This window comes from Ptiloglossa arizonensis, chromosome 4 (assembly GCF_051014685.1).
Source record: "Ptiloglossa arizonensis isolate GNS036 chromosome 4, iyPtiAriz1_principal, whole genome shotgun sequence".
Lineage (NCBI taxonomy): Eukaryota > Metazoa > Arthropoda > Insecta > Hymenoptera > Colletidae > Ptiloglossa > Ptiloglossa arizonensis.
The window spans coordinates 8,164,268-8,177,278 of NC_135051.1; the positions used below are offsets into that span (position 1 = coordinate 8,164,268).

General features: G+C 34.1%; 2 protein-coding genes and 1 long non-coding RNA gene across 5 annotated transcripts in view; 1 reads left to right on the forward strand and 2 right to left on the reverse strand.

Moving 5' to 3' along the window:
- Window positions 1-1,870: 1,870 nt before the first annotated feature.
- On the forward strand, window positions 1,871-12,214 carry Tnks (tankyrase). Of its 2 annotated transcripts, XM_076309074.1 has the most exons (13): window positions 1,871-2,668; window positions 5,357-5,716; window positions 6,083-6,285; window positions 6,363-6,688; window positions 6,783-7,036; window positions 7,115-7,448; window positions 7,539-7,669; window positions 7,748-7,976; window positions 8,070-8,455; window positions 8,534-8,986; window positions 9,072-9,601; window positions 9,679-10,028; window positions 10,110-12,214. In XM_076309074.1, the coding sequence occupies exons 2-13, from the start codon at window positions 5,524-5,526 to the stop codon at window positions 10,348-10,350; spliced, it is 3,630 nt and encodes a 1,209-aa protein (XP_076165189.1). In that variant the 5' UTR covers window positions 1,871-2,668; window positions 5,357-5,523; the 3' UTR covers window positions 10,351-12,214. The 2 variants fall into 2 exon arrangements, with proteins under 2 accessions (XP_076165189.1, XP_076165190.1); XM_076309075.1 differs by lacking the exons at window positions 7,115-7,448; window positions 7,539-7,669.
- Window positions 2,700-5,086, reverse strand: LOC143146104 (uncharacterized). The gene is given in 10 exon segments (XM_076310115.1): window positions 2,700-2,978; window positions 3,158-3,302; window positions 3,606-3,751; window positions 3,754-3,841; window positions 3,917-4,101; window positions 4,153-4,297; window positions 4,468-4,529; window positions 4,606-4,726; window positions 4,729-4,922; window positions 4,999-5,086. Coding segments are annotated over 10 exon segments (1,353 nt in total). The 3' UTR covers window positions 2,700-2,799.
- LOC143145579 (uncharacterized) overlaps window positions 8,982-13,011 on the reverse strand; it is a 36,078-nt gene continuing 32,048 nt past the window's right edge. Inside the window, exons 3-4 of one of the 2 annotated variants that reach the window (XR_012991729.1) lie at window positions 10,294-10,518; window positions 8,982-9,203 (exon numbers count right to left, since the gene is read on the reverse strand). This is a non-coding gene — a long non-coding RNA (uncharacterized LOC143145579). Of the gene's footprint in view, window positions 10,519-13,011 lie in introns of both variants that reach the window. The other variant, XR_012991728.1, reaches the window with a different exon arrangement.

The window sequence follows — 13,011 nt, forward strand, 5'->3', positions numbered from 1 at the left end:
AAAGTTGAGAAAACTGTCGATTACCCCTATCGTTACAAGTGTCGGCAATGCACCGGCTTCCGTAACTTGCTCGTAATTAATTGATGGAGTAAACAATCGTTGCAAATGCAGTCGTAGAAACTTGCTACGAATCTCAGCTACGTAATGCATCTCGATATTATGCAATAATTGGGACGGAAAGTCGAGAAAACTATCGATTACCCCTATCGCTACAAGCGTCGGCAATACGATGCTTCGGAAAAATGTTTATAACTAATTAATCGCAATAAAAATCATTGTCAATTTTATCCTTTAATATAGTCACGGACCTCCGCTACCTAATGCAATTCTAAAAGTTCATATTTCTGCCCTGTAAATAAACGAAATTAACATTCTTTCCCTTTCGCGTCGTTTTGGCGGGGAATATTCCCCCTCCTTGTCGCACATGGCTCCCCTCTCTCTCTGTTGTCGATCAACGACCTCCTTTCACATTTTGTGATCCTGCTACCAGCGCTTGAAATCGGTACAGCGGAAACCTAGTTCAAACGCCGCTGCGCGTCGTCGGTAACGCACGTCCAGCTTTTAATTGCTCGCAACTAATTATTGTCGCTGAAAATCATTGCCAAAGCTGTCATTGAAGCTTGCTGCGAATTTTTTCAACGTAATGCACCTGCAAATTATTCAACAATTATAGCGGAAATTTACAAAAAATATCCATTACGTCGAACATTACAAACGTCGGTAATACAATAGCTTCTGAAAAATGTTTGTAACTAATTAGTCTCGTTAAAGTTTTAAGTCAAAATCGTTTCCTAATGAGGCTACGCGTCCGTGCTACCCAATGCACGTCCAAATTATTCAATAATTGTGACGAAAAGTCGAAATAAATATCGATTACTTCATTCGCTGCATAGCGTCGGCAACGCAATTGCCCGAACTGCTTTCTTGAATTGCTCGTAACTAATTAAGATTATTAAAAATCATTGCAAAAGTCATCTTGGCACATTGCAACGAATCTCTGCTACGCAATGCTTGCCCAAATTATCCAAAAATTCAGGTGGAAAGTCGAAAATTGTATCGATTACATCCGTTACTACAAACTCTGCCGATACGACTGCATCCGAAAAATGTTAATAACTAATTAATCTCGACAAGTATCTCCACCAAAGTTGTTCTTGAATGTAGCCACGGGTCTCTGCCACATAATGCAATTCCAAAAGTTCACATTTTTGCCCTGTAAATAAGCGAAATTAACATTCTTTCCCTTTCGTGTCGTTTTGGCGGGAGAATATTCCCCCTCCTTGTCGCACAAGGCTCCCCTCTCTTTCTCTGGCGTCGATCGACGACCTCCTTTAACATTCTGTGATCCTGCTACTAGCGCCTGATATTGGTGAAGCAGACATAAGATTTACCAATCATACATTGTATCGATGCCCAAGGAATTCTTACCTCCAAAAATCGATGGTAACTAAGTAATAACGTAAGACGTCATTGTCAAAATTGTTTTTGAATATTGACAGCAATTTCTCCTAGACAATGCAAAATTAAATTATCCAATAATCAAGACGCAACAGTGGAAAATATATCGATCACCTTTATTATTACGAGCTTCGCTAATACGACTGCAACCGAAAAATGTTGATAATCAATTAATCTCGATAATTATCTTCGCCAAAGTTGTCATCGAATGTAGCCACGGGCATATGCCACATAATGCAATTCTAAAAGTTCGCAATTTTGGCCCGGAGATGTGATAAATTAACGTTTTTTTCCTTTGGTGACATTTTAGCACGGATTATTCCCCATTCTTCTCGTACAATATTCTTCGGTCCCTTTGACATCTGTAGAGTCCGTTCAATGTCATTCTGAATTCCAACAGAGTCTGATATCAGTAAAACACTCATCAGAGTTATCAATTGTACATTACATCGCAGCCCATAGGTTATGTAGTGGCGAATGATGCTACGAACCTGTGCTACACAATGCAAGTCTAAATTATCCAGTAATCAAGGCGGAAAGTCGCAAAAAATAACGAGTACATCGAGCACTACAAGCTTTTACTTTAAAAGTATTATTACGATCAAACTATCTAGTTATAATGTGTGTTCTGATATCTTTATGTAATTGACGCAACGAGAATTATTCTTGGACAAATTTAGCTATTTTTCCGCTTGTGGCACCAAATTAGTGTGTAAAAAAAATTTGATTCCTTTGTCACTAGATGTCTACGGTATGCTATTGTTTTTTAATCAAAAAATTGTTTTAAGTGTTATTCTGGTATTTATTAAATAAATATCATTGTATTTTGAGAATAAATTCCTGTATGGATAACCTATACTCGTATAAACGTAATATAGCTACCTTTAAACCATTGTATGCAAGTGGCTACATATTAAATGACGAATAAGATTTCACCAATCACTTTTTTCTTTGCCATCTGTCGTCGTTCCTGTACATCGATTATCTTCCCTATTCTTAAATACATTTTGTTAGTGCATCATTTAGAACAAGGTTACACAAATCTTCCCAAAAAAGAAATCTACAACATCATGTGATATGCATCTTTCTTCTGATGCAATAAGTGCGAACGATATGTAAAAGTCGTATACATGTGTTTCATATAATCACGATTATGTTATAATAGTGCAAACATTGTGATATATTATTGGCATCAATAACCGAAAGACGTGTAAGGGAAGAGATCATTATACTGAGAAAATAATTTTTATTCGCATAATATGTACATACATATATAACTCATAAATACATTTGTCTTTTAATCACTTTGAAGCTTATTTCGCCTAATTTGATGTTGCATCCTCATAATTTCGAACTATTGGTTAAACAAGTTACGATATTCGTAATTTTATAAGAAAGATTAAATACATTTTTTACTGCAGCATTTAAGTTAATAGTTTTCCGCTTTGATCTCCGAATTTGAGTCTTCTTTAGTGTTTTGCTTATTTGTGATTGCAATGGAGTAAATGCTGCGTTCTTATCTAAAAAAAATTAAAATTTTCGTTTAAGTTTAATAAAACACAAATATATCTACAATAATTTTGCCTTATATTTAATATAATGTACATACATCTACGCACAAACTATAATATGTTACAGTTATATATTTATTCATTAACCATTATTCATAGTTTTCTTATACAAAAATTTTATTACAAACCTTTGAAATGAATTTCCCTTGAATTTTTAGAAGAAAATAATCGAGAATATATTGGAGAAACCATTATTTTATTAAGCAGTTGTTTGTAAATTAATTATTGTCTCTGATGAGATTTCTCATTTGTTACAATATTTTCTATTCCATTCTGAAGTTGAAAGTTTATTATTAATTGTTCAAATATAACAACAGGATTATAATTGTATTTTTCAAAGAAGTATTTGTATTTCACTATAAAATATGTATGAAATTACAAATCTTAATTGTGCACTTACATCAATGAAAAGTGAGTATTACCTTGTATTGGAGAAAAGTTCAGTTTTTAAAGTAACGTTTTATCATTTCCCCATACATTAATAAAAGAGTTCAGATTTGCTAACGTGAATATTATTTCTTCACTCATCGAACAAAGAAAATTTGTTTCCACAGTACAGTTTACATTATTCTCCTATAACCTACATTGTACATTACCTGACATAATAGAAACTTCTATTATGTGGTTTTGAAACATTTCTTCCATAGACTTTATTGTTTTACAGTGTTCAATAATTTTTGGTTCCCAGCTTGATATGTCCAAGAGATTATTCATTTTTAACAGTATTTCACTTTATTTAATATTTCATTGAGTGTCAACAACAGAGTGTGTAATATTAAACAATCATTCTTGTATAATCCATTGTTAACACACTTTAAAGGAAATACATTTTGAATTATTGATTAAGTTATTAACAATATTTATAATTTTATATTAGCTTTAAATACCTCTATGTTATTGAAGAATAGACATACTATTTCAAAATCTTTTTTTGGTAGATTATTATCATCAAAAATTATACAATTGACAAATAAATCCAAAATTAAATTATGTAAAGCATTAATAAGAGTTTTCATTTTGTTTAATTTAGAATTTTTTTGTTGAAAATTTTGATTAATACTTGTTTTCCACACTAGAAATTTAAATTTAGATGAATTATAATTTAATATTCAAATTAAATTACTACCAATTTTAAATAATGTTGTATCGGTTACAAATAATTTGTCATTTTTGAGGTTTCAATATTTTTTACTTGTTGGAATTAATGAATTAACTGGAACCTTGTGTACAGGTTTTACTGCTTTTTATGAAGATTTGAGCCTGTACATCTTTTAAACAATTAATTTTTCTTTTCATAGATTATACAAGATAATAAAATAGATATAATAAAAATGGATTATACTGCATGTAATATTCAAAGCTAATTAAAGTAAGTTTTGCGTTCTTGTACAAATAAAAAATAGCAATGCTCTTTCTTAGGCTCATATTGGCTAAATACATATGTTTTTGTTATATGGTAGTTCTTCTCTATTTTAGGATCCTGTAATAATTTTGCAATATCTAAAAAAAAATGAGTTAATAAATACATAAAGAATTTATCTTGTTCATTTTAATTTTAAGTATTTATAGTTTCCACTAATATAAGATTTGAGGCTAATTTCTGATATTTTCCACATAATACTTAAGAATCTTATTCCTTCTGCCAGAAATAAATGGGACACTAGTATTGGTGGAAAATTTATATCTGGATTTTCATATTAAATATGCTACGTCATAACAATAAAGCTAAAATTTCCAAATAATATTTTATTTCTATGCGATACTGTTTTTCATCTGTTTTGTTCATGATTGACCACTGAACCATTTTTTGAAATTGCTTTGAGTTATGCACAAACAATAAGTAATGAGAAATATGAATGAAACCAAAAGTATTAGGCTTATTGAACATTCCCTATAAATTTGTATGAATTAAAAATAGAAATAGTAATTATTTATATATACATTGTTTTGCTTTAATTACATTATATCGTTTTAAAGTGTTTTGTACATTCAAACGATGTTGGCACAATTTGAATAAGTAGAAATACATTTTTATAAAACAAATCATCGATCGACATACTTTACTAATGAACGTTTTCCATTAAATTTTCGTGTAATTTTAAATAACGTATGCACGAGCAATCCGCTTTTCTAGCCATAAATCGTATATAAATTCCTTTCAAGGACATTATGAAAAAAATGTTTGTATACAAATTATGAATACAAAATATAGATAGTATGTATATTAGGAACGTAATATGTATGTATAATAAGTGTAAATACACAATTTATTAAACGTTTGTAATAAGAATTAGTATTTATATTGGTGTTTCTACATCCTGGTGCAGATGTAATTGCTTCATATGGTAGAGTTTTAAAAAATGAGCGTTTCTGGGTGGAAGGCGGCGCCACTGAGTTATGCCATAGCAACTCATCTCGGTGTCGTGAAAGCTTTCAACACTATGAGCCAGTGAAGTGTATCTGTTGGACAGTGGCGTGAAAATGGCGGTGTAAAATGGCAGGCCGTAGATCGACGTTGACAAATGCCGATTCCCTATTGGGATCGGTGAACGCGGATCCTTTGAGGGAGCTCTTCGAGGCATGCAAAACAGGAGACCTCGCGAGGGTAAAGGCGTTGGTTACACCGAAGACGGTCAATGCTCGAGACACTGCTGGACGCAAGTCCACCCCCCTGCATTTTGCAGCTGGTAAGCTCATTATTATATCGGCAATTTCGATTTTTCATTAACGAAATTCAACGTACGGATTATAATTTACTTTGATACCTAACTCTTGATCGAGAACATAATATTTTAGTGTCATGTCGTAAACGTGGAACAGTTCAAAGACCGAGTTTCGAATGTTGTCATTCGTCAATTTAAATAATTATGTTAAGAAATTGAATGTATATCAATTAATTATTATATGTAATATCAATTGCATATGATAAAGCATACTTTATTGTACACAAATTTTGTATTATTTTATTGGTGGATGAATACTGATGTTCACATCAATTAGTTCTAACAATATAATATATCTTATTGAATTCATTTTTTATTCTTAATACACAGGTTATGGCAGAAGGGATGTAGTAGAGTTTCTGCTTTCTGCTGGAGCATCTATTCAAGCACGTGATGATGGAGGATTGCACCCTTTGCATAATGCTTGTTCTTTTGGACATTCTGATGTTGTAAGACTTTTGTTAGAAGCAGGGGCTAATCCAAATACCAGAGACAATTGGAATTATACACCTTTGCATGAAGCTGCGATTAAGGTACATTCTAATTCTATTGAATTTATTAGTTCTTAATGTGTTAGTCAATTTTATTAAATTTCACATTCTTCTTACAGGGTAAAATAGATGTGTGCATTGCTCTGCTGCAGCATGGGGCAGATGCAAATATCAGAAATACAGAAGGGAAGACAGCTCTAGAATTAGCTGATTCTGCAACTAAACCAGTATTAACAGGAGAATATAAAAAGGACGAATTGCTAGAAGCAGCAAGATCAGGAAATGAGGAACGTCTTTTACAACTCCTAAATCCTTTAAATGTAAATTGCCATGCGAGTGATGGCAGAAGGTCGACACCATTGCATTTAGCTGCTGGATACAATAGATCTAGAGTGGTGCAAATTTTACTACAAAATGGAGCAGATGTGCATGCAAAAGATAAAGGGTAAATATCTTTAATTGTAAAATTTTCTTTGACTAATCTGTAATTTCCAAAGAAAGTAGCATAAAGTAACTCATTTGCAACAATAATGTTACAGAGGTTTGGTACCACTTCATAATGCTTGTTCGTACGGTCATTTTGAGGTAACTGAAGCACTTCTAAAACACGGTGCAGCAGTTAACGCCAGTGACTTGTGGGCATTCACTCCACTGCATGAAGCTGCTAGTAAATCCAGAGCTGAGGTGTGCTCATTACTTCTAAGCGAGGGTGCGGATCCAACTCAATTAAACTGCCACAGTAAAAGCGCCATTGATGTGGCCCCAACATTGGAATTGCAAGAAAGATTAGCGTGTATGTTTACTATTTTTGTATTGTATTTTATAAAAGTACACACAGAACGTGACTTTGTTAGATACACTTTAATTGTAGACGAATACAAGGGACACTGCCTCTTGGATGCCTGCAGGCAGGCAGATCTTACTAAGTTAAAAAAGTACCTGTCCCAAGAAGTTATAAACTTTAAACACCCATATACTGGGGATACACCACTGCACTGTGCCGTTGCATCTCCTTATCCCAAGAGAAAACAAGTAATAGAATCTTTGATTAGGAAAAATGCTGCTTTAAACGAGAAAAATAAAGACTTTCTTACACCACTTCATGTGGCCACTGATCATTCTTATTACGATGCAATGGATGTGCTGCTTAGACATAATGCAAAAGTCAATGCTTTAGATGGATTAGGGCAAACTGTACTACACAGGTATCGTGAACCGTATAAAACGTCTGAAAAATTATTATTCTATGAAAAGATATTTGATTTTTTTTATTAAAAATATTATTATATAAACAGGTGTGTTAGAGAAGACAATGTGCAAGCTTGCAGAATATTGTTATCATACAATGTTGATCCATCTATAGTATCGCTTCAGGGCTATACTGCGGCACAAGTAGCTGCAGAAAATGTCCTTAAAATACTACAAGGTTCGAAGTCTATCTTACTTTAGACTCAAAATAATTGTTTAATCAAATAATGTTTTTTTTCCATTGTTTGTTTTACAGATCCACCAAGCGGGACAGACGATGCAGAAGCACAGCTGTTAGAGGCAAGTAAATCTGGTGATTTAGCAGCGGTAGAAAGAATTTTGCAAACAAATCCACATACTGTTAATTGTCGTGACTTGGATGGTCGGCATTCCACACCGCTGCACTTCGCAGCGGGATTTAATAGAGTGCCTGTAGTCGAATATTTATTGGCACATGGAGCAGACGTACACGCCAAAGATAAAGGGTAAGTTTATTGTAAAATTAATTTTTTTATTTTAACACAATATATAGCAATTTAAATGCAAGATTTAAAAAATGTTTAATTTTATGTTTTCAGTGGACTGGTTCCCTTACACAATGCCTGCTCTTATGGTCATTATGAGGTAACGGAATTATTAGTAAAACATGGTGCGTCGGTAAATGTTGCGGATTTATGGAAATTCACCCCGCTTCATGAGGCTGCTGCTAAAGGAAAGTACGAAATAGTTCGTTTGTTACTAAGACATGGTGCAGACGCAACTAAGAAAAATAGAGACGGCGCAACCCCGTTGGATCTAGTGAGAGACGGTGATCAGGACGTAGCAGACTTGTTACGAGGAAACAGTGCTCTTTTAGATGCAGCAAAGAAGGGCAATTTAGCCAGAGTACAGCGACTTGTTACTCAAGACAATATTAATTGTAGAGATGCGCAAGGTCGTAACAGTACTCCATTACACTTAGCTGGTAAGTTGTATTGCTTTATCGTATTTCCTTCATTTCTTACTATTTTATATATTCTAATCTAATCGTATTTTAACACAGCGGGGTACAATAATTTGGAAGTAGCGGAATTTTTGCTTGAACGTGGAGCGGATGTAAATGCTCAAGATAAAGGAGGATTAATACCCTTGCACAATGCTTCAAGTTATGGTCATTTAGATATTGCTGCATTACTCATTAAATATAATACTGTAGTAAATGCGACTGACAAATGGGGCTTTACACCACTTCACGAGGCAGCGCAGAAAGGGAGAACGCAACTGTGCGCCCTTTTATTGGCACACGGTGCGGATCCTTTTTTAAAAAATCAAGAGGGGCAAACTCCTGTGGATTTAGCTAGCGCTGACGACGTAAGATGCTTATTGCAAGATGCTATGGCTTCACAACAAGTAGTACCGTCGGTACCATCTGGTAATAGTGGCGCAGGAGTGACCATGAACTTGAGTGGTAATGGTAATAATACTCTTAACAGTAGACCACCCAGTATCGTAGCGGGTAATTAAATTTTAATTACGATAAAGATCCATTACAAATTTATTTATGTACTCATATATTTTGTTAACCATTTAAATTTGTTCAGTTCCAGTTACACCTCCACCACCGCTCACTCAAGAAACAGTCATAATGCCTTCTGGAACAGCTATGACGTTATGTGTACCACTTGCGAGACCGTCTTCTTGTTTAAGCCCAATGCCACCATCTGAAACATGCTCTGAAAGAGATTCTAAAGATTCCTCTAAAGATAGTTCAAACATCACGACCGTTGCTGGTTTCCTCCAGAGTCTTGGATTAGAACACTTATTAGAATTATTCGAACGTGAACAAATTACATTAGATATACTAGCGGAGATGGGTCACGAGGATTTGAAGCAAGTTGGGGTATCTGCATATGGTTATAGACATAAATTAATCAAAGGAATGGAGAAACTTCTAAATACCACTGCTGGTACTCCTTGGCAACCCACTATTGCACCTGGAACATTGTTAGTAGATCTGTTAGCGGAGGACAAAGAATTTTTAGCCGTCGAAGAAGAAATGCAGAGTACCATTAGACAACATAGAGATAATGGTCATTCTGGTGGCATATTTTCACGATATAATATAGTTAGGGTATGTTTATTACAATATATTCAAATATATAAGAGCAACAATTTTGTTAATTTGATTGTGATTTTCCAAAAACATAGATACAAAAAGTGCAAAACCGCAAACTTTGGGAGCGCTATGCGCATAGAAGGCAGGAAGTTGCAGAGGAAGTTGGCGCAGCAGCACCTTCTTCTCCAAGTACTGGCTCTAGAACTACACCTGGCTCAACTTTACCCCAAGCAAATGAGAGAATGCTGTTTCATGGTAGTCCATTTATTAACGCCATTGTTCAAAAAGGTTTCGACGAAAGACACGCGTATATTGGTGGCATGTTCGGCGCTGGAATTTATTTTGCGGAACACAGCAGCAAAAGTAATCAATATGTATACGGTATATGCGGAGGTACTGGATGCCCGGCCCATAAAGACAGAAGTTGTTACATCTGCCACAGGTGAAAACAAACTAAACATTATCTGAATTGACTACTTCATGATTAATATTCCATGCTTTGTATAATGCTTTTTACTTGTAGACATTTACTGCTGTGCCGTGTTACGCTGGGCAAATCATTCTTGCAATTCTCGGCAATGAAAATGGCTCATGCACCACCAGGCCATCACAGTGTGATGGGCAGACCATCACAAGGTGGTTTAGTTTTCCCCGAATATGTTGTCTATAGAGGCGAACAAGCGTATCCGGAATATCTTATTACATACCAGATTGCAAGGCCTCAACAGGAAAGTGGAGGAAGCGAAAGTGTCGAGGAACGGTGATCGGAAGAGTCTAGCCCTGCGGCAAGATTGCGAAGTCTTTGTTGCTGTCAGAGATCTCGAACGTGTAACACTATGTCTTAAATAATGGTCGAGACAATTTGATTTCGTTCGGAATCAATTCTTCCATTTTTTATCTGCTTTAGCTGAAACGTGGTAACTCTGATGAATCTGTAAACAGTGATAGGTGAATTTTAATATTTGTCGGATCTATTCGTTTAAAGTTCAAAGAAGACAATTGATAGGACATTTAATTTTTAGCATTTATTTGTGATAATGTAATGGTCTTATTTGATCACGCAATCGTACACACGACTGATTATTGATGTATATTAACTATGATGTATATATCAGCATGAATTAATTAGAATATCAAAGACCAGCATGATTTTTTAATGTAAATCAGTAAACGTACGTTTATTAACCAAATTGCGAAACGCGCGCGCACGCATACACATATATATACACACATATGCGCGTGCGTGTGTGTATGATGTGCAAGTATATGATAAATTTTAATCGTCGCACCTGATTATCGTCCGATCAAGGTGTGACATGATATCTCTCAAAGGAACATCATTTGAAAGGAAGGCATAGTAATGTATCAATTTTGGGGTAAATAATTGTGCTGGTTAAAGCAACTACTTTAATCGTATGCGTTATAGGTAAAGTCTGGAGGCAAACATTTAATTTGTAAATAACTATAAGTACGTGTTCGCGCGTAGTCATACGAGCACAATCCATTGAACTAAGTAGATTTATCGCTACCGAAACTTACAAACAAAATTAAAATTACACATACAACGAAAGGTATTATATTTAGTATTTGTATCATTCTCATAGAATTTTCTTTTCATCTCATTAAGAAAGTTTAAACTTTCATTTTTAAATTTTGGACTTTACCTCTAACATGTATATACGTATGCGAGTATTTTATATATTCAGTTGATAGTTCAGGCATAGAATAATTCATTCATGTTGAGGATATTATCAACAGGGTTCCTATAAGCTCGTAGTAATTTTTAATATTGTACATACATATACATTTTATTGTACTTGCATTTTTCTTTTTAGCAAAACATATTGATTGTTCACTCAAGCTAATTATTTTGAAATGAGTATGGTTTGGTTTCTCTCAGGTGATAAATTATGCATGTACACTTTTTGTTCAAGTCCAATACCAAGCATATTACCATCTTTTAATATACACAACGAAGTCTCTTTTTCTTATTAATAATTACTAACGAAAGTTATTTTAATATAAATCGTGTGAGGCAATTTCATTACAATTGGGAGCATTCTATTCTGTTATGTGAAACGCTACGATCGACGCAATGTTCTATAAATAGAAAACTATCATTATTTATTGGTATCGCTAATGTGATCTCTTTAAAATAATAGGAATAATCCTGCTTCAAATAATTCGCGGCATTATATTGTTTGTACGTACATATGTACAGTGTGGTACGAAGCCATCTCTTGTATCTCCAATGAAAACAAAAAGAAAAAGAGTATGCGAATACATAGCTGTATGAGTGTGAATGAAACAAATGTTTTCAATATTATCTCGATACACTCCTAGTAATTATTTAGGTGACGGTTTTATTTATGGGTGTATATATCAAATATGTGTTCGTTAAGTAAGTGCTCAAGATGATGCAACAAATCCAGTGTTTGTTAATTCTGCATTCTTATATATAAAGATGTAAACGAACCAAGTATTGTAAACTAACACACAAAATTTCTTGCGACTTTTTGTTTGCTGCATTCGAAACTGATAATCAATCGAGCGTGCTCGATTATTATGCTTTAACTGTAAGAAAATGGACTGACTCAAACAAAAAAATTCTTTTTACCGTTGCGACCAGTTTTATATATTTTTTTTCATTTCCTGGCCGTACGATTGGCTTCTCGTAATAATCAACATTTCAATAAATGATGGGATAGCGATATAAGAGAAAAACAGTTACTCAACGCGTTCGTTTATTTAAACGATAAAAAAATAATCAAGTTGACACTGTCCTAACCGAGATATATCAGGTTTTAGGTGTTTGTAATCTTTCGCACAGTAACAATGGACTTAACGGAGCACACTAGATTATAGAAATCTTTTGCATTGAAGCAATATGGCGGAGTGTCATGTTACCAGAGAACTCGTTTATACCTACGTTTACCCATACCTACGAACTTACAAAGAAGGAAATAAATCTGTCTCATTTCTATGATGTATACGTCGTCGAGTAAGTCGTGTAACAATTTGCAAATTGTGTGTCATCAACACTTGCTTTATTGACGAATTTTGACAGTACAGATTTACATTCATATTTATCGAAACGCATAAAGCCCCTTAATGACAAATAATGTAAATTACCCTCTGGGTTGCTTGAACAAATCCCTCTGATTCATTTTATGATCCCTCGCTATTGTACACAACACCCTATGGTCAGAAAGGACATCTTTAAAATTAAACTATGGCGATCAAATAGTTACCGGTTTTACATTATACAACAGGGAGGCTTACTTGAAAATAAATAACGCGTACTATTTTATACCAGCCTTGTAATATTTATCATACTTTTATCTTACACTTTCCTATGTAACATAATCATCCCACGTTCTGCTACATAAACATTCTTTATATAAATTTCACCTTTAACTGTACAT

What these genes read in the sequence shown, in the direction of transcription:
- Tnks (XM_076309074.1), top strand. Translation starts at nt 5,524, where the DNA reads ATGGCAGGCCGTAGATCGACGTTGACAAATGCCGATTCCCTATTGGGA. An exon ending in ACCACCCAGTATCGTAGCGG is followed by an intron (nt 8,987 to 9,071) that starts GTAATTAAATTT and finishes AAATTTGTTCAG; the next exon opens with TTCCAGTTACACCTCCACCA. An exon ending in CACGATATAATATAGTTAGG is followed by an intron (nt 9,602 to 9,678) that starts GTATGTTTATTA and finishes CCAAAAACATAG; the next exon opens with ATACAAAAAGTGCAAAACCG.